The sequence below is a fragment of the Tupaia chinensis genome, unplaced genomic scaffold (assembly GCF_000334495.1).
Source record: "Tupaia chinensis unplaced genomic scaffold, TupChi_1.0 Scaffold143584_1, whole genome shotgun sequence".
NCBI classification, from domain to species: Eukaryota; Metazoa; Chordata; class Mammalia; order Scandentia; family Tupaiidae; genus Tupaia; species Tupaia belangeri.
This window is the reverse complement of record NW_006203430.1, coordinates 3347100-3367517: the sequence shown is the minus strand read 5'-3', so window position 1 is coordinate 3367517 and position 20418 is coordinate 3347100. Positions and strand designations below refer to the sequence as shown.

The window sequence follows — 20418 nt, the reverse complement described above, 5'->3', positions numbered from 1 at the left end:
CTGTCTCTTTCTCTGACAAGTGCACATACCCTTCGGTAAATTAAAAAATGATAATAATAAATGAAATTAAATAAATATCCCTTTTTTCAAAAAAGAAAAAAAGTAGTAGTCTGGGTCCAACAGGTGGCATGGTGGTTAAGGTTCTGGACTTCCATATGGCTGATAGCGGTTCAAGTCCTGGACCTGGCAGCTTGAAAATCATGCCAGACACATGTTCATGTGTGCCCAAAACCCTGGAAGGAGAAGGGATTGCAACATGGTCCCCCCCCCCCCCAGTCCTGGAATGTGACAACTCATTTCTCTCCTCTCCCTCTGTCTCTCTCTGGCAAATGCATGCACCCTATCACAAACTGGAAAAAAGGAATTTTGTCTTTGCTGGCTTTAAGTCAGACATACAGATGACAGAAACCTGTGGGCTAGCCAGTGGTGTGGGGGTTAAGGCAGCAGGCTCTCACAAGGTTGACTGGGCAGTTTTGAGTCCAGGACCCAATGGCCTGGAAAAAAACACTGGGCATGTGTGCATGTGCGTGTACCCAAAGTCTCTAGAAGAGAATGAAGGAGAGGGATTGTGGTGTGGCCATCTACCTTGGGGGGGCCGCAATCTCACCCTCACTTCCGTCTTTGGTGAGCACGCCCGCCCTGTAGCAAAAACACTTACACAAAAGATGAAAGAACCCTAAAAATGCAAAACCTGAGGCAATCATTCAAACACAAAGAAAAGCACAAAAAGTTTAGTTTCCAAAAATCGCAAGGAGAAAACATCAACTATTAATAGTTTATCACTCATTTAAAACAACTCCTTAAATTCTGTCTTTTTGTGCCTGGCTCTAGATGGCTTGTGGCAGGAAAGCATGGTCCTTTGAAAGACCACTATATTTCCGGGACCAGCAGTTGGCATAATAGCTATGTTGCTGGATTCCCATGTAGTCAACTGCGATCCAAGTCCTGGACCCGGTGGCTTAAACTCATGCCAGGCGCATGTGCGTGCATGCCTGAGATCCCGAGAGGAGAGTAAAGAAGAGACTGCGGCATGGCCATCCTCCCTGGGGGGTGATTTCTCCCTTTCTGTCTCTCTCTGTCTTTCTGGCGAGTGCACGTGCCCTATAGCAAAAACAAAAAAAAAAAAAAAAGATCACTATATTTCCAAAATACTCAGGTTGAAAAAGGTTTTATTTTCCATTTCTCTCAAAAGCACAATCGAGGGACCAGCAGTTAGCGTAATGGCTATGTCACTGGACTCCCATGTAGTCAACCGTGGTTCGAGTCTCAGACCCGGTGGCTTAAAACTCACACTGGGTGCATGTGCGTGTGTGCCCAAGATCCTGAGAGAACGGAGGAGAAGGGACTGCGGCGTGGCCATCCCCCCTGGGGTGATTTCTTGCTTTCTGCCTCTCTGTCTCTCTCTGTCTGGCGACCGCATGTGCCCTATGGCAAAAACCTCTCCAAAAAAAAAAAAAGCACAATTGAAAGATTCTTATCTGTTATATTTAATATGTTCATTTAAATAATGCTGTTACTAATTTGTAGGGCAGGACCAATTTCAGTGTTAAAATGCTCTAGCTCTTCCAAGCAGAGAACAACAGGAAAGGAGCCTGATGCCAACGTTAAGAAAGCTAGTTCAGACACAATTCCCCAACAGTGCAGATCTGTCCAATGGACAGAACGAAGGGTCCCCTACAGAAAGCACTTTAATTCTGTTTGCCTAAAGATCGGAGACAAATTTCATGGCTTCAATTCCTTTTTGACACACTATCTCCAAGTTCAAAGTGCGTAATTCCCAGGATAATATTTGGATATAACTGATGAAACTATACGCTGGCCAACATGTTTTATTTTAGCTACATTTATATAAAATTCTTATGTATACTCAAGCAGAAATACTTAAAATACAAAGAAAAATGGTTCTTTTTCTGACCACAGATACTTGAGGACCTGAAAAATGGGTAAGAACATAAACTGTGACAAACACATCTGCAGCTTTCGGTTCTAAACTTTCAGGAACTTATGGTAAAAAGTATTTTCTTAGACTGACTATATCCAGAAATTGTCAAAGAAAAAAAAAAATTTCTGTCCTAATGAGACCACTCTGTGAAAACCAAATAGCAATGCTTACATGGACACAGTCTAGAAAATCACAGTGCAGCTACTACCAATTAGCACAGCACTGCCCACCGAGTCTCCCTGCAGAGCTGTTTCCAATGATGCTGGCCCTCCACTGCTGACGGTGAGCAACGACAATATCCCCACAACAAAGCAGACTGCAACGGCAACACCACAGGGCTGCTCTTAGCTCCAGCACAAGCCCTGCATTACGTTAAATGCATAGTAAGAATGAGAACTGTGATTCCAGCCCTTCCTTTTACCTACCGGATAGCAACTGAACAAATGAACAAAGGGTTTTCATCTTTTAAATAAAATATTTCAGAAGCTAGAAGTCTCACTTTGAGTATTAAGTGATGAGCACTGAAGCTGGCATACTGTGAATATATGATTCACAGCTGAATAGTTCCTACTAGGAAAAGCTAGGTCCTACTTCCTAACTGAATCACTGGAATAGCCCATGAAGAAATCTTGCAGTCAACCTTTTGATAAATCCCACAGGCCTCTCACTTACCCCCTTGGTTATATTCCTTGTCAATGCTGTACAATGTGAAAACTTACAGAACGCAGACAAGGGAGTGAAGAGTCAAGGGAGAGCAGGGAGGAGTTACTTTTGGAGAACGCTTATACAACCATAAGAAAAGTGGTTTCGAGGTGCCCTAAGCACTTTCTGGAACCACACCATTACACTTCTGTCTGCAGAGTGGAATTCCGTAAGACAGGGCCCTCTCAGATCAGGTTCAAAGGCATTTTAGTTAGATTCCAGAAGTATCTAATGTCACTAGCACAGTCTTAGTGGGCAGAGTTCCAGAGAGGCACCAGGACATTTGGACATACTTTCATAAATCAGATTACGACTGCCAGAGATGAAACCCTAAGTATTAATACATGAAATTAAGAGATTTTTGTTTGGTTGTTTTTTAGACAGTCGCCAGGTATGGCTGCCGCCCACTCAAGCCAGCTTCACACCGTTTCTAACATCAGCTATACTCCCCTGGGTGAGGCAATCTCTTCACTGAAAAGTACCTCACCGTAAGTCTCTCTCTGCACCCACAGGTTCAGGGATGACATATGTAAATCCTTTCATAGAGGTTGTTTGTTTGTTTTTACCATAAAGACCTTATAGTAAGCAGCAGCAACTTGTGTGCGAGATACTTTGGTGCCCTTTCCAGAGTTTAAAACAATGGGCAGCAACATGCAAGACAGAGTGTGCTGTTTCGTTCATGGGCTAGTATAAGAAATGCCTATTTTTTGTTATTTAAGTATTTAGACAAGACTGTTAATGATTCACATTAAGCCAAGGTGAAAAATATGAAAACAAAAACACAAACTAAACAAAAACCCAGACCAAAAATTTTTTAAAGCAAGTCATACAGTCAGAGATGACTAAATGAAGATATTACCTCGGATACCTCCAGGAGGCAAGCAATGCTGGCTCGGCCGCAGCTGTGCCCCAGACAGGGACACAGATGAAGAATGAAGACATGGCACTAACATTCAAGCATTAGGTGACCGATGATGCCACAGATGAAGCAGCAATTAACGCAGATGAAAGCAAACACACACATGGTGGACAAACAATCAGAGCTCAGGGTGACCTGCCAAGAGGAGTTAGTAAGCTGAGTACGCTGCACCTGTGTCATTACAAACAAAATGGCATTCTCAGAAAAATTCAATGGGGCCACTTTTAAACCACCACCACATCAGACTTATCCTTTCACCCACGGAGAGGTTGCTGGCAACATGCACTGCCTAATGCCCCACCTGTGCGCTGTTAATAGCGAACAGAAAGCGCTCGGCACCAGACACGACTGTGGCGGAGCTGGTTTAGTCTCTCATTCCGACTGCGGTCTGAGAAGGGAGCCTGTCTTTAGAAAAGGGCTTGTGGATGCATGTAGGCATGAATAGGGCTCACGTACGTGGCGCCGGCACCACAGCTGGGAGGGCTATGCTTGCCCACAGCACGGGCACACTGTGCCACCAAGTTTTGTAAAAACTGTCTGTGGGTGACTTGCTTTCAAATCGTGCCAAACTAGACAGAACCACACTGTCACACAAATAACTTTATCTACATAAAGGCAAGCACCTAAGCCTTTTAGTGATGACACTTTTGGGAAGATGTCACATGATTTGAAAACAGAGGCATAAGGATTACAACGTAGCTATTATTAAAGTAACAATCTTTTTTCCACAACTCCCCATGTGCAAATAGAGTATGAAAGAAGTAGATTCTTCTACAGTCTCTCTTAAAGAAAGCACTGTTCTTTTTAAAATGAAGACAGAAGAAAAGCAGAAGAGGCAAACCAGCTCAAACAGCTAATTTTATTAGGCGAGCGTATGGATTGTTAACACACACAACATGTTACTGGTTGCAGACATCCACTTACCAGATCTGTAATCTAATTTTCTTTCCTCTTAGCTCTACAGTTTTGATTTTAAAGTCAACACCTGTGAACAAACAAACATATATGAAACAAAACCAATAAAGGACAACCTGTCATCAAAAGATCCTATTTACATATTTTTCTATCAATGCCAGAAAAACAAAAACACAATGGCATCACAAACTTCCCCAAAAATTTGGTACACAAAAAGCACACTAATATCTGCACCGCTCCGTTCTCATGCTTTAGTACACACCCAGAAGTGTCCCATGATGCGTCTTCTGTACTGCAGCATTTTGACTGGGACACACCCCACAAGGTCAGGTGCTTAATTTTTCTTAGAGTGTCAGCACTTGGAAATTTTTGGATTTTGGAGTATGGAGATTTTGGATTTTCCAGATTAGTGCTGGCCAACCTGTAATTTATTGCTACCACAATTCAGTATAAAAGCCATTTTAAAATTACATTTAATAATTGCATTAACAAACGAATGTCTTTAAAAGAATGTTATCTTAGGGACCAGCAGTTAGCATAATGGCTATGTCACTGGACTCCCACGTAGTTGACCATGGTTCGAGTCCTGGACCCAGTGGCTTAAAACTCACGCCGGGCGCGTGTGCATACGTGCCCAAGATCCCGAGAGGAGAATGGAGAAGGGATTGCGGCATGGCCATCCCCCCCCGGGGGGTGATTTCTCGCTTTCTATCTATCTGTCTCTCTCTGTCTGGCAAGCGCACGTGCCCTATAGCAAAAACCTCTCAAAGAAAAAAAACATTAAAAAAAAAAGGATGTTATCTTGTAAAATTATTTTTAATTTATTTAAGAATTATTTTATTTAACTGTTATTTATTTGTTTGTTTTAATTTGACCAGAAGGAGACAGAATGAGGGAGAGAGAGAAGGAAAGTGAGAAAGCAAGCTGTCTGGTCCGGGACTCAAATCGTGCTCAGCTATGTGGGAGTCCAGCACCCTTAACCACTGCGCCACCGGCCGGCCTGTAAAATTCTTATATGGAACACTGGAAACTTAATCTTGATTTCAAATAGGCTAAGTCTGAATTTAGAAATTACTGTAATAAATTTTTTAGTACCCACAAAAAATTAGATAACTACTGATATAAACCTGGCTTATCATATTATCAACAGAGGGAGGGAGGAATTACTATTAAACGTGTACTCCTATACAAACTGATGTGCACATTTTTTCTTTGTCTTTTTTTTTTTCCCTATAAGGCGCATGTGCACGTGTGAGAAAATGAGAAATTATCCCTCGGGGTGGGGGGGGATGGCCACAACCACAATCCTTTCTCCATTCTCTTGGGATTTTGGACATGCACACACACCCACCCAGCATGTTTTTCAAGCTGCTGGGCCCTGGAATTGAACTGTGCACTTGGCTATGTGGGATCTAGCTCCTCAACCACCACATCACTTGCTGGCTTGACAAAAACCCACCTTTTTTTTTTTTTTTTCCCCTTTCTTTTAAGGTTTTTGCCACAGGGCACATGTGCTCACGCACCATGGTGTCGGGAGAGTGGCTGAGGGGATGGCACTCTGCAATTCCTTCTCTTTTATTCTCTTACCGGGATTTTGAGCATGCACACACATGCACCTGGCATGATTTTTCAAGCCACCAGGTCCAGGACTTAAACTGCAGTTAGCCATGTGGGAATCTAGTGCCTTAACCACATTGCCACCTGCTGGCTTCCATTCTGACTTTTAATTTTTATTCATTGTAGTATTACTAAGCAACAATTATGTGTCTTATTTCCTTTTCAGTTTAGCCCATATAAACCTTCAGATACAAATTTAGACTGGTATATGTTACATTTACATGCCTTTCAGTTACAGAAATCGTTAAAATTTCAACACATTTTAAAAACATAATCTTCGCAAATAAAAAGGGGCCAGTCGTGGCAGCACAGTAATTATGGATGCTCCATGATGCTGAGATCATATGGGAAGGATCTGGGTTCGCTTCCCAGGTCTCCCTGTACATGCTGGGTGTGTGTATGTGGGCATGTGTGCGCCCATGATCCTGGTTGGGTGGGAGTGGATCACAGTTTTAAGATCTTGCTGAAGTGCTTCTCTTTGTCTCATGAAAGAAAGAAACAGAAAAAGGAAAATGAAGGGATGCTGGTTCAGTTTGAGAACTCCTACAGGAACTACTTCCTGGTTGCTTCCCAGTCCCCAGGGTGTGGACAATCTCAGCCTCTAACAGGCAGGCAGAGGGCCCAGGTTTGTGGGTGGGGGGGTGGACACGCCGAGCACAGGGACTTGCCTGCAGCCCTCAGTCTCTGGGAACTAGAGAAGCCCTGCAGTCAGATGAGGTTCTGGAGGTGAAGTGACAGACATCTGACTAGTTTTATAATTAGTAACATACTGTCCACCAATGCAAGACATGTTTACAACTCTGTGGGTTGGTGGTGAGTGTTGAGGGAAACAACCCTTCTCTGTACAACAAAGAGAAAATGCAAAATATAAAATGTCCCAAGAAAACAATGCTAGAGAATACCTACTACATTTTAATTCTGAACCTCTCACAATAGACATAATTCCAAGTGTCATGGAAAGAAAAGCTGGCCAATTTCACTTTCGGTTCTGGAACTGATTTGCTTTTCAAAGTCAAATGGCACTGAGACACAGCCTTGAAACAGGACGTCTATGCACTGGAGTTCCTTAATGACTTAACCACAAGGTAACAAGAGCCTTAAAAGTGATAGTCTTTAGGATACAAAAAAAAAAAAAAACCAGTATGGCGATACTATGTTCTCATTTTAACCACAAGGTAAAAATAAGCCCTAAAAGTCAGTCTTTAAGATACACATACAGAAACAGTTCAGAGATAGTATGTTCTTATTTTAAAAAGGCACAGTTTAATGAGGAAACATTGTCTTCATGAAATTAACATAAATTTAGGATTTCATGAATGCCATAACTGTGTGATGTAATCTACAAATCAAATTCCTATTCTGTGATGCCTACTATTCAATTTCACTTTGTTTTATTATTTAAAAAAAATTTTTTTTAACGCCAGGGTGTGCATGCTCTTGCCAGAAAGGAAGAGAGATAGAGAGAAAGAAGAAAAGGAAAGGGAGGAAACTCTCCAGTGGGGCATGGTCATGTTGCATCCCTCCTCCTCCACCTCTCCTTCCTGTCAGGACTTTGGCCATGCACACACATGCAATCAGCTTGTTTATCAAGCCACTAGGCCTAAGATTTGAACCCAGTACATCATGAGGGATCCAGCTCCAACCACGTAGTACTTAACAATTGTGCTATAAAGCTGGCCCCTATTTTACTTTAAAAAAAAAAATCATTATGAGGTGGGACGAGCAGTTAGCGTAATGGCTATGTCGCTGGACTCCCATGTAGTCGACTGCGGTTAGCGTCCTGGACCAGGTGGCTTAAAACTCACGCCGGGCGCACGTGCGTGTATGCCCAAGATCCCGAGAGGAGAATGGAGGAGAAGGGATTGTGGCATGGCCATCCCCCCTGGGGGTGATTTCTCGCTTTCTGTCTCTCTGTCTCTGTCTGTCTGGCGAGCGCATGTGCCCTATAACAAAAACCTCTCAAAAAAAAAAAAATTACTATTAGGGGCCAGCAAGTGGTGTGGTGAAGATGCTAGACTGCCCACATGGCTGACCATGGTTTGAGTTCTGGACCAGGCAGCTTGAAATCATGCCAGGTGCACGTGTATGCATGCCCAAAATCCTGAGAGGAGAATGGAGGAGAAGGGAATGTGGTGTGGCCATCCCTCCTAGGGGTGATCTCTCACTTTCCCTCTCAGTCTCTGTCTCTGGTGAGCACAAAAGCCCTATGGTAAAAACCTGGGGGAAAAAAGCTTATTTCCTCCATGAGTGAGACAGACAGAAAGAAATGGAGAAATAGACAGAGAGACAGCACTCCCTACGCCAGGGCTCAGTCAACATTAGGGTGGTCTCCAGAACCTTCTCATGGGGCTCAGCCTGCAAGAGCACCATTTACCATGGCACCATTTGGTCCCCATTTTGTTTTTGTTTCCAGTTATTTCAAATGATCTGTTTGCTTTTACATTTTAATTAAAGGGACTGAACTTCTGTAAAGCTTGTCCCAGTAGCTGCTACTTTATTGAGAAGAACTGGCGGATGATACCTCTCATGAATTCTTTTTCAGATGAACTAACAGTCCCTTGAAACAGCCAAAGCAGATCACTTTTGTCTTGATTATAGTTTTTTTTTTTTCAGCTGAGACTTGTTGAGCCTGAACACATCAGATGCTCTTTTCAACTAACTTGAGTGCCCTACCCAATGGTAGCAGATTTACACGATAGGGACTACTTTATAACCCCAGTTTGGTGAATAAAAACAAAAGAATAGGGTACTAATGTTCAAATCAGGAAATAAGTGGTAATATCACCATGTGACTATAAACACATCACTAATTCTAACAGGAAAACAAAGCGGTGATTATCTGACAACACACAGGACTAAGAATCTGTTCAGCCAAAATGGAGACTATCTAGTTTTAGTGAGTCAATGAACAATCACATCACTAACAACACAAAAATACCCAGCAGCTAACCTAAAAATTCCGTAAAAGAAAACAACTCATTAGTCCTTTCCCTTACATGAAATATCCTGTACCATATCAGCAGCTACTACACATGATTATAGAACTGAAAACTTAATCCAATCTTAATCCAATCTGACTCGAAACCATTTGTATCAAGCATGCAACTAAGCATTTCTAAAAGCCTTCTTACATCAAAAGTTAAGCATATCTTTTAATGTTGTCTATTTTTAATATTTACATGTCATAGAAATTATAATAACTCTTAATATAAGGTAACAAGTCATCAATAGACTCACAGAGTAGGCTTATTAGTTTTAGAGACAAAGCGAGTGGCAACTCATTTCTATACGGCCCTTGTGGAAAACCCAGTTTGCTGCAGGTACTTGATTCATGGGACACCATTGGCCCCTGCCACTCCTAACAGCGGATAGGGACAGCCCTTGCCCTCAAAAAGCTTAGTCATACTGACCTAAAAGAGCTCACGCCATAGTGAACAAGGAAGTGCCCTTCTCTGCTGCTCTTAGAGAACCTCGTCTGCCCACAAACTTGTAAGTCCTAGAATCCATTTCTGAGCACACCCACCTCAGCCCACTCCTCATCCGCCTTGTCAGTTCCTGGACCCGAACTCCCTTCTAGTGTCTATCACACAGTTCTGTCTTTGTTAGCTCCCCCAGGGACTATGTGCCCTCTGAAGACATGGTCGTCTTTGGCTCTCTCAAGTCTAGGATGCTGCCTGGCACATAACTGCAACTCAAAACATCTGAAGACTGGAAATCGTCTCTTCTCCACCAAATACTGCATAAACAGAAACACTATTTTTGGGAAAGTGAGGGAAATTCGGGAACGATTAGTTAAAAAGATTATCTGTGTAACAGACAGGATTGGCAAATGGAGAGTGGCAGCAACAAATGCAGGGGTGCAGGCAAAAGAAGCACTACGGCCCACCCTACACTACCCTACACTGTGGCCCACCCTGCACTGTGGCCCACCCTACACTACCCTACACTGCGGCCCACCCTGCATTGTGGCCCACCCTGCACTGCAGCCCACTCTACACTGCGGCCCACCCTACACTACCCTACACTGCGTCCCACCCTGCACTGAGGCCCACCCTACACTGAGGCCCACCCTGCACTGCAGCCCACCCTACATTGTGGCCCACTCTGCACTGTGGCCCACCCTGCACTACGGCTGAGTGAACTGCTCCCTTTTTGCTTCTATGCTCGCTTCTTCACCAGCTCCCACCAAAGATAGAGTTTGTGCCAGACTATACATTTCACTTCACACTTTCAAGAAGTTGACGGATTTTCATGGGCTTGGAAGTCAGTCTCAATTCAAACAGTGGTTGTGATGTTGTTGCCAGTTCATAACCATTTGAAGTCTGCAGAGTGGCTATTCTTTCAAAGATGTATCTCATACCATGCCATCCAATTCCTATTAAGAGGATTCCAGGCATTTGAAATGACTTGAGAATGAGAAAATCAATGAAGCAACGTGTCAAGGTTATACACAGAAGCAAAGCCAACGTAACAAAACGAGTGTCCGCAACAGGAGCCCTGTCTTCTGCCCAAACCACACCACTACCAGAGAAGAGCACAAAAGCGTTTCCCCACCATAGTACAGGGAAAAAACCAAGCAAACTCGCGGCTAGTTATCCATCTTTCCACTGTCATGGAAGAACATTTGTGTGTGAAATCTTATTATTTAATATCATCTGGAGTTTCCTACCTAAGCTGTGTGTTATGAGGAGTCAATGAATGAAATACAAACAAGGTACTACAATTGTAAATATTATCATCTGAGAAGCAGGTGCTAGAAAAGTAAAATAATCGTGTCATGAGCATATCTGTAGTAGTAAAACTTGCCCTTCTCTTTCAGTCCTTTCCTCAAATAAAGACCACCTCATGTCTGTCTCTGACATATGTTCAGCCTCGCACCTGACTGAAACGAACACGGAAGCGACACCTGGGACTGCGTCAGGCTGGGGAGAGAAAGGACAGAGTCTAAGGAGAGGCGGTGGTGGAGCCTTCAGAGTGGGTGGGCAGTCCCATTTTCATAGAGAGACACATGCACGAGAGAAGGCACAGGAAGGCGTGACTATTTTTTTGGCAGGTGTTGACTTCAGGTACCGTTCTAAGGATTTTATGTACAAGGGAACTTTGAAAAGTTTGTGAAAAAATGGAATTAAAGTACAGGTTTATTTTAGTGCAAAAATGTTTGCAATCCATGTTAGTTTTTTCATAATACACATTTCCCATGATCATTCTGAAGACCTCCTGTACATTACTTCATTGAAAGGTGTCCTCTTTTATTTATTTTTTTATTATCATAATCTTCTTTATATTGCATTGGATTACATATAACTTCATCGTGTATTACATTGCTTTTTCAAAAGGGAATGCCATGCATGTCAGTCAATACAGAGACATTAATCTCCCCACTTCACCATTCAATATCTTTTCTGTTTTTCTCAATCATTATTATTATTATTCTAATTATTTTTTAAACAGTCAATCACTATTTCTCATTTTGTTTGTAAAAAGACTTTACTCATCATGAAATGCTTCTCAGACCAAACCAGTTGAGAATACTATACACGTCATCTTCAACAGGTAATAAGCCATATCTGTTTCCCACTAACTTCCTGCCTATTTGTTCTCTTGCTATCTTTCTCTATCCACTTCTCTTCACCCCCCCTCAATTCCCCACTGTCTTAATTCTCATTAAGTACCTTCACTGCTTTTATGTCCTCCAATATTTCGCTCTCTACTATAGAGTGCGGATAGTCGGTATATATTAAGTGGATACATACAATATCTTTCTTTCATAGCCTGGCTTACTTCACTCAGCAATAGAAGGAGTGTCCTCTTAACAAATGTATGAGGTAGATACTATTCAGAAACGATCCATAAAAATACAGGACCTGTCAAGTGGAGTGCATGCTTTACTCAGGTCATGTGTTCAAGTTTTGTCATTTCACATCTGACTGTATACACGAGAATGCATCTTTAAATGGTAAGGATGTTTCTGGAGTGTTTCAGAGATTTTCCTGGGCCAGGTACCTAAGATATTTTATCCCTATTTATTTCTGAACTAGGAGATAGGAAAAAGGAGTAAGTTCTACTTTTTCATTTTTCTTTTTATGAATGAGGAAACTAAGTTAAATTGCTTGCCTAAGGACACAGACAGCTTATGGTGGAGCCCGAGGTTAAATCCAGGAGTGCTTGCCTGCCTCCAAAACACACTTTCCACATACACCACCTGGGGTGAGTCCAGGAAGTGCGTGGTAGCAAGGACAAGTGTTTTTCAATGAAAAGTAAAAAGTGAAAATTTGATCAGTGGCATGGGTTTCTTTTTCTTTTTTTGGTTTGCTAGCCAAAAAGAGCTAGAGAGAGAGAGAGAGAGAGAAGTCACCCCTCAGAAGGATGGCCATGTCCTAATCCCTTTCTTCTATTCTCCTCCTGGGATTTTGGGTATGCACACACATGCACCTGGTACGCTTTTCAAACTGTGGGGTCCAGACACCACCTGCTGGTCTGGTAAGTGATTCTTTAGCTAAACAACTAGCAAGTGTTGAGGTTCTACCATACACATGAGGCATGAAGAGAGAAAGGGCTTATTCTTTCACCCAGGTCCTAAGGTGGGGAGTCCAGAAACTTCTGCCTTGAAGGCTGGGTAAAATAGGAAACTTTTATCCAAACTTTTATCCGCCATCTACTTCCACCCTATGCCTGCCTGAGGTGGAATTTCAGGTTGCTTGTTTTGTAAAATAATAAGGTATTATGTAAGCAGCAGACACCAAACAGTGCAGCCTGTCAGATTTGCAGGAAAAGACATTGGGATATACAGCTGTTCTGTTAAACCTGTGTTGTGCTTCCTGGTTTTAAAGGATAAAGATTGGGGGAAAAAATTCAATCAAGGGTGCTATTTTTGATTTGTAATTTCAGTTTTCTAAATACTTCTCAAATGTCAAAGATGTGTAATAAAAGAATAAAGGAGGATAATCAATTTCTTCTGCTGTTGAAGTACAATGCCATTTTACTTTTTCTTTTTCTTTTTTTTTTTTAGGGTGCAAGCACTTGCTAGAGACAGAAGTGAGAAAGTACTCTCCCCACCCCAGCCCAGCGTGGTCCACCACAGCACACTTGCTTCTTTTCCACCCTCCCCACAGGAATTGGGGATTGCATGCACATGGTAGCCAGCTTTCAAGTTGCCAGGTTGGAACTTTATCACACGGTTGGCCATGTGAACATGTATCCTTTTTCTGAACATTTTATTATGGCTTCTTCCATGAACTCACTTCATCTTCTGAAAAGGACAAACCAGGTAGGCAGGTATTGAAAAAATGACTAGTGGTACGGCATCTCACATAAAGAGCCTCTCAAAAATATTTCCTGAGTGACAACTGTACAAAGCTGTGTTTTCTTTGCAAATTCCAACTAATGCTTAATTAGAACACTATCTGGCACCCAAGGCTAGAGAATAATTTGGACCTATTAGGTCTCTGAGGAACCCACTCCACCTTCTACAGCCAGTTCTAAGATCTATTATCAGAATGCTTCTGGCAGATTCTACAGTGTGGAAGGACCGAGGGAATCTCTAAGAATCTGGATCTTTATCACAAATAATGAAACACATTCTTCCTCAGTGTTGAGTGCAGACTGTGAGAGCTGAATGCACTTACGCTAGGTCTTTAAATAGATTTTTATTCAATCCAAACGACCCAACTCCCACTAAATCTGCCTACTTTCACCAAAAGACAGTTACTTGATTCCACACTGGGGGACACTGCACAAGCTCATCACTTTGCACTGAGCTCAGTAAATGAACCTGCTCACACGACACACAGACGACGCAGCTCTCAGGACTAGCATCGGCTCCCCTCACACTCGCCCTGAGTCATGCTGTTACATCACTTTGGCAGGGGAGTCTGTCTGAGGTTCTCTCCTGATGGAGTGAAACAGCACTGGAGGGCTGCAGCCATTGGGCTTTTGGAGTGGGAATTCTGGACGATTTTCCCTAATTCTAAGAAGTGAAACACTTGGATAGATCAGTCATGGCTTGGTAGGCTGCATATAAACACAGAAGAGCAAAATAAAATACAGTTTGGAATTTTAATCCAGTATTAGATGTTCATTCTGGGTCTTCTAGCAAAAATCTGCTGTGTTTCCAGAATAAAGTAGAAGGTTCTGCTGCTTCTAGGTAAGGACACTTGTGGACTACACTATCCCTCCTGCACCTACTGTGCTGTACTAGGGCAGGTCCCCAGACAGCCATGTCTACAGGGGATTTACTCACCTGTTCCTAGGACTGCTCAATCTGCTGCCAGCTCAGCTGCTGGCCCTGATGACATGCCGTCACCTGCACCACCCAGCTCCCCCAGGGCACCATCTCCTGTAGAGGCTGGCCTGCCCTGCCGGGGGAGAGGTGTCCTACATGCACTCTCATCACAACACGAACGAAAAGGGAGAGTCAGGGAAGGGAAGACAGGGCTATGGCCAATTAATGAATTAAAACAGGGAGGGATTCACTGAAGTACTGTGGGGCCAGGCTGTGAAGTTAACACACTGCTGCAAAATAAGTAAAAAGAAGATAAACCAGTAAGGTTCTCAGAACTAAATTTAAGGAACTCTTGTTTTTTAAGTTTTTAAAAAAGTTTCTTTCTTCCATGAGCAAAACAGTCAGAACAAGAGTGAGAGAGACAGCAAGCCCAACTAGGTCTCAAAGCTACAACCCATTTTCATCCTCATTCAGCCCCTGATCATGGACACGCAGATGCCTGGTGTGCATGGGGAGGTCCAGAGAGGCTAGCGAGGAACAGTCCCACATGGGTCCCCTCTGTGTCAGCCTCACACAGTGTAGGGTTTTACTGCTGCACATTGGTCAGCCCCATAAACAACATATTCCAGAATTATTTAATTTTATGTATCATTGGTATCCTTCTTGTTGTTCTTTTTTTTTTTTTTTTTTTTTTGCTACAGTGCACATGCACTCTCAAGAGAGGTTGGGGAAGGAGAAAGAGAGAGAGAAAGGGAGGGAGAGGAGAGAGAAAGTGAGAAAGCAGGCTGCCAGGTCCTAGACTCAAACCCCAGTCAGGTGGGAATCTAGCACTTAAATCCCTTTCCCACCAGCTGGCCCCACTCCATAAAGAATGTTAAAATTCTGTTATTTTGACTTTTCTATTTAATTAATTTTTTTGGTCTTTTAAAAGTCATCTTTTTTTTTTTTAATTTGGTGGCAATGGACCCTTTTTTATTATTCTTACTTGGCAAAATAAAAGAACTGGCAATATATATTTTTTGGGGGGAGGTTTCTGCGCTTACCAGAAAGACACAGACAGACGAAAAGTGAAAAATCACCTCCCATGGGGATGGCACGCTGCAATCCCTTCTCCTCCATTCTCCTCTCAGAATCTTGGGCATGCACGCACATGTGCCCGGTGTGAGTTTAAGCCACCGGGTCTGGGACTTGAACTGCGGCCGACTACATGGGAGTCCAGAGATATAGCCATTAGCCATCTGCTGGTCCCAAGAACTGGCAATCTTATGCTGGTCTCTGCATTTTGGGAAAACTTTATTGCCCTCCCTCTCATCACAATTCTGGTCTTAACTGCCTTACTTCAATTTTTCCTGTATGTAAATATACCCATTTTGGAAATGTTTATAAACATAAAAGGCTTAAGATACTAAATGACAAAATACATAGTGAAAAATGCAATTATTAGTGCATTTTTAGCATCAAAAAGCAAGTAATAAGTGTCAATAGGGGTGTAGTTAGAGAAAGAACTTCGTGGCATCTTGTGTGATCATCAATGTTGTCAACAAAGTCACTTTTTTAAAAGAATTATTTGTTTACTTTTATTTGTTCATTAACTTTTATTTTAATTTGACCAGAGAGAGACATAAAGAGAGAGAGACAGAGAGAGAGAGAGAAGAAAGTGAGAAAGCAAGCTACAGGTCTGGGACTCGAACTGTGGTCAGCCAGGTGGGAGTGTCCAGCACCTCAACCACCACACTGCCTGCTGGTCCCAACAAAGTCAATTTAAATCTCAAAGAAAGCTAAGGAACAGACAGACAAGCAGCAGAAAGAACTTATTCTCAGCCCTGACCCTGACTACCTGCTGACCAGAGGTGCTGCTGGGGCTGAACAGTTCTCTCTCTGAGACTGAGTGTCCTTTTCTGTAAAATGTGGCTAACTTTCCAGACTGTTGTGAGGCCTTTTGCTGCAATGCAATAAGTGCAGCCCAAATAGTGGCAACTACTAACAGAATGTTATATAGTTTTTTTCTTTATTCATGATAGTGTGGTTGCACCAGGGAGAATGGGGGGTGGGGAGGCAGGACTCCATAGGGTCTGGTTAAGCTTTAATCCCGTTCCTCCAGCCCTCCGGCCTGTTAGATCTTGGGCACTCATGAGTGTCCAGCAAATTTCTGGTGGAATGGGCTGGGTATTCAAACTACGGTTGTCGTGTGGGATCCTGCCTCTCCTGAGCATGGCATTACTGCTATGTCACAGACCTAGCTCAGAGTGTTGTCTTTTATCCAAAGCCACAAACTAGTTAGAGATAGAAGCATAACCTTAACAGGGACTAGTTATGTAGTGATCCCCTCTCCTCGGCCCTGCAGCTTCTCAGGTTCCTGGGCAGCTGATGGTTGTCAAGCTGACCTGGGGGGTTTGAACCCATGGTGGGGCATGTGGCTTCCATCTCTGGCCCAAGGATCCTCATTCTTACTCATGTTTATTTCTAGAATACAATGCTATTGGAGCAGGGTTGGGATGGGGTAGGGTAAATAATTTCAATCCAGACAAAATGAACAGCTAGCTTCCAAAAGAAAGGCTATCTAATACGTAATTTTATGGAGGGGTTGCTTTCTGAAATACACTTTTTAAAGTGCTCATTTACTTGTTTATGCTAAATCTACAGTGAATCAAACAGGATGACCAAGAATTCAACACTGCTAGGAGAAATGGTTTCTGGAGCTTCCACACAGAAGCAATGGCATCAACATGCATGCACACACAAGCACATGTGAATCTGTAGAAGAATGATACATGCTTATAATATAGGCTTATGTTGGAAGCATGCTTACAACATGGATAACACAATGAGAAACAGTGGCTTAGGTATGTTGGATGGCTCTGAATTTCTATAGTCGACTAGTTTTTTCCATTTTTCAAACTTTAAAAAGCTGTGCCTATACTTTTCAAAAGAACCAGTCAAATTATGTGAGTTATGTCAGACAGAGTAACTCAATTACATGAGTACAAAATCCCATTTGAAAATAATACTCCACTTAGACAATGTCCATTAAACAGAACAATTATAAAAATAACAAATCTTGTGAATTTTACGTTGTTTTTTAAATCAAATAAGCTTTTGATTTATTAATACAAAAAAGCCAACATTTTGCTCATTTATAATTTAGATATTATTTCATCATTTCAAATCCCTAAGGATTTCTGTTCCGACCTTTTCCAGAAAGTTCGAGCAAGTCTGATAAACTGTAAAAAGGCACTTACTGGATACCTTCCTTTAGCCTCTGTTACCTTTGTGACCCAGCTTGGTCCAGACATGCTGGGGATTCACGATCTTTTACAAACTACTGTCATGAGCAGCATACACCTGCAAGCCCTGACAGGGCAGGGGAAAGTGCAACTATGGAAGAGAAACTCGATGTGGAGCTCACTGTAACACATGAAGAGGAAACTTGAAAAACGGGCCTCAGCAGGACTCTATGAGCTAACTGCTCAACCGGTGACCGCTCAGGTGAGGCAACCATAGCTCGCCACCACACCCAGCACTATTTTTCAAACATTTTCCAAAAGGAACTTGAGGAATGAATTTATCTTTTTTCTTGGAGAGGTTTTTGCTGTAGGGTGTGTGCGCTTGCCAGAGAGACAGAGAAACAGAAAGCGAGAATTCACCCCCCAGGGGGGATGGCCACAACGCAATCCCTTCTCCTCCATTCTCCTCTGGGGATCTTTGGGCACACATGCACGCACGCCCGGTGTAAGTTTAAGTCACTGGTTCCCGTATTCGAACTGCGGTGGACTACCTGGGAGTCCAGTGACATAGCCATTAAGCTAACTGCTGGTCCCAGGAATGAATTTATCTTCACAGCACTCCAAAGTCTTTTCTGGCTGGTCTGCATCCCTCTTCCCAGACTGAGGGTGCTTCCACTCTGGTCCCAAGATACTCTGCATGCATCTGCACGATGCTCTCACCAACCTGTCATCCAGCTCCCCAGGAGCTCTGGCCAACTTGCAGCAGAGTCCAATGGACAGCATAACACCCAACGCACAGTAGGTACTCAATAAATGAACTGATAACTGGAAGGGACGCAAGTAACGCTGAGCCAGGAGCTGAAGACTAGTTTACTCTCTTAAAGCATCTTCCTTCATGCTCAGGACCATAAGCTAACATATGTATCTGTATTAGTACCCTTTTATTTTTTCTTAAAAAAAAAAAAAAAGAAAAAAAAAAGAAAAAGGCAACAGAGAAGCAAAGTGCCTGATCTCCTTGCCTGGTTTCTTTCCAAATACTATGCCATCCTGCCAAATCAGTTCACTGTCTTTGTGCCAATACCTAGAAAGCCTTTGTGGTGCCAGGTGCCTAGGATAGGGTCCATGCTTCTGAGCATGGCAAACGAGGTCTCGCAGTCTATTCTCATGTCCCCTAGGGATCCTTTCGCAATGTGCGGTGCTGGTCCACTGCAGCTAGGCTTAGGAAACCCTTCTGCATCTCTCTTTTCTATTCTAAAACACTCCCTCCCCTCTCCATCCACCCAATCCTAACCCATCTGTGAGTACCCACACCAGTTTCTATGCCTCACAGGGTACAACTGTATCCTCTCTCTCTTGTATATTTACATGTGAAGCCATAAAAGTGATAATTCTAACATAAAAAATCCTATTTTATTTATGTCAGGTATAGCAGAATAACTCATTTGATGGTTTACTAACGTGTCCTGTATGATCCGAGACTGGATACTTGAAACAGGTATAGTTATGCGATTGAATCTTAATTCCATGCCCCAAGAGCCAACAGACTACAGAAAACACAAGTATTCCAAAATAATCTACTCCAAAGTTAAAGGAGTAAGTTCCAAAAAAAAAAAAAAACAAAATTAAAAAGATATTACACAAAATTGAAGTTTAATTTCCAATGAGACATTTTAATAGTACTGTTATTACATGATAATTTAAAACCAATTCATCTAAAAATTACACCAGCAGCCTTGCAACTACTACTAGTTACAATACCATATGCATATAGGTGTGTGTGTGTGTGTGTAATTCTTTTAATTCACTAGATCACATTTCCATATTATTCAACCTTTCTTAGCCAATCCCTGGGGAATCTCCCCCCTGCCTATCACTAACGGTGACTGCTCTTTATTTTGTAGAAACACTCGTTTGTGAGGTTCCCCTAATCTCTGACAGCTTTTAAGGGGTTTCCCATAAACACAACTGTTACTGGCAACCACCTGACAAACCGCAATGTCGAGTGCTGTAAGTTAGACTTCACTAAAAAAATTTCCCCTGTAGTTTCAATTTTAGGACCCGAGGAAATTCTACTTCCTGACCCGAAGCATTATTTACTTCACCGCTGCGCTGCACCTTCCCAGAAGGTATTGGAGGGCTCCTCCCCATTTCTTCCAGTCACTGGACAGCCGCTGTCCCCTAACCAGCACTGAGAGTTAAAGCAAGCAGCTTAGTGCAGTGTCACTTTTAATGTTCTAAAACGTTTTCAAAAACTGTAATTTCGGTGCATGATGAAAACGGGATGGAGACGAGAAAACCAGCCTGTTTACAGTTAAAGTACTCCTGGTCAGGCAAAGCCAAAGACTCAAACCCTGCGACAGACGACCCACTGGCCATCAGCCGGGGCAGGGGTCGGTGTGAGCAGCCGCTGGCTAACTTCACCCCACTGCCTGCTCCCCACCTCGCCCCATCTCCTTGCTAGAGTGAGAGAAACCAAAGCATCACTTGACCTCACTGCCAGCCCGAAACACTCCTGTTCGATAACCGACTCTGACCCGGGCGCGGGAGGCCCCAAGGGCAAGTAGGCGCGGAGCCGAAACGAAAACCTCTGACTTTAGGAAGGGGATCGGGCGGATTCCACAGAGAACCCTGTCCCTAGATTTCACCGGGAGGTCCGGCTGCCAAAGACAAGGCCCCCGGGCCACACCGCTGGACAAGGGGGAAGGCTCACACCCCGATGCTGGGCGAGGCCCATGGGGTCAAGGCCACGAGCCTTGGGCCCTGGCAGGAGGCCCAGCCCAGCCCGGCTCGGCGCCCTTACCCACGGTGGACTTGCAGGCCTCGCAGAAGGTGTCGTCGGTGAAGCGCTCCATCAGGCTGGTCTTGCCCACGCCGCGGG

General features: G+C 43.2%; 1 protein-coding gene across 1 annotated transcript in view; it reads right to left on the bottom strand.

The window, feature by feature from the left end:
* RAB12 (RAB12, member RAS oncogene family) overlaps positions 1 to 20418 on the bottom strand; it is a gene marked incomplete at its 5' end in the record, with an annotated part of 30363 nt that extends 9945 nt beyond the window's left edge. The window contains 2 exon segments of the mRNA XM_006164148.2: positions 4488 to 4548; positions 20341 to 20418. Of these exon segments, the coding sequence (XP_006164210.2) occupies positions 4488 to 4548; positions 20341 to 20418 (139 nt within the window).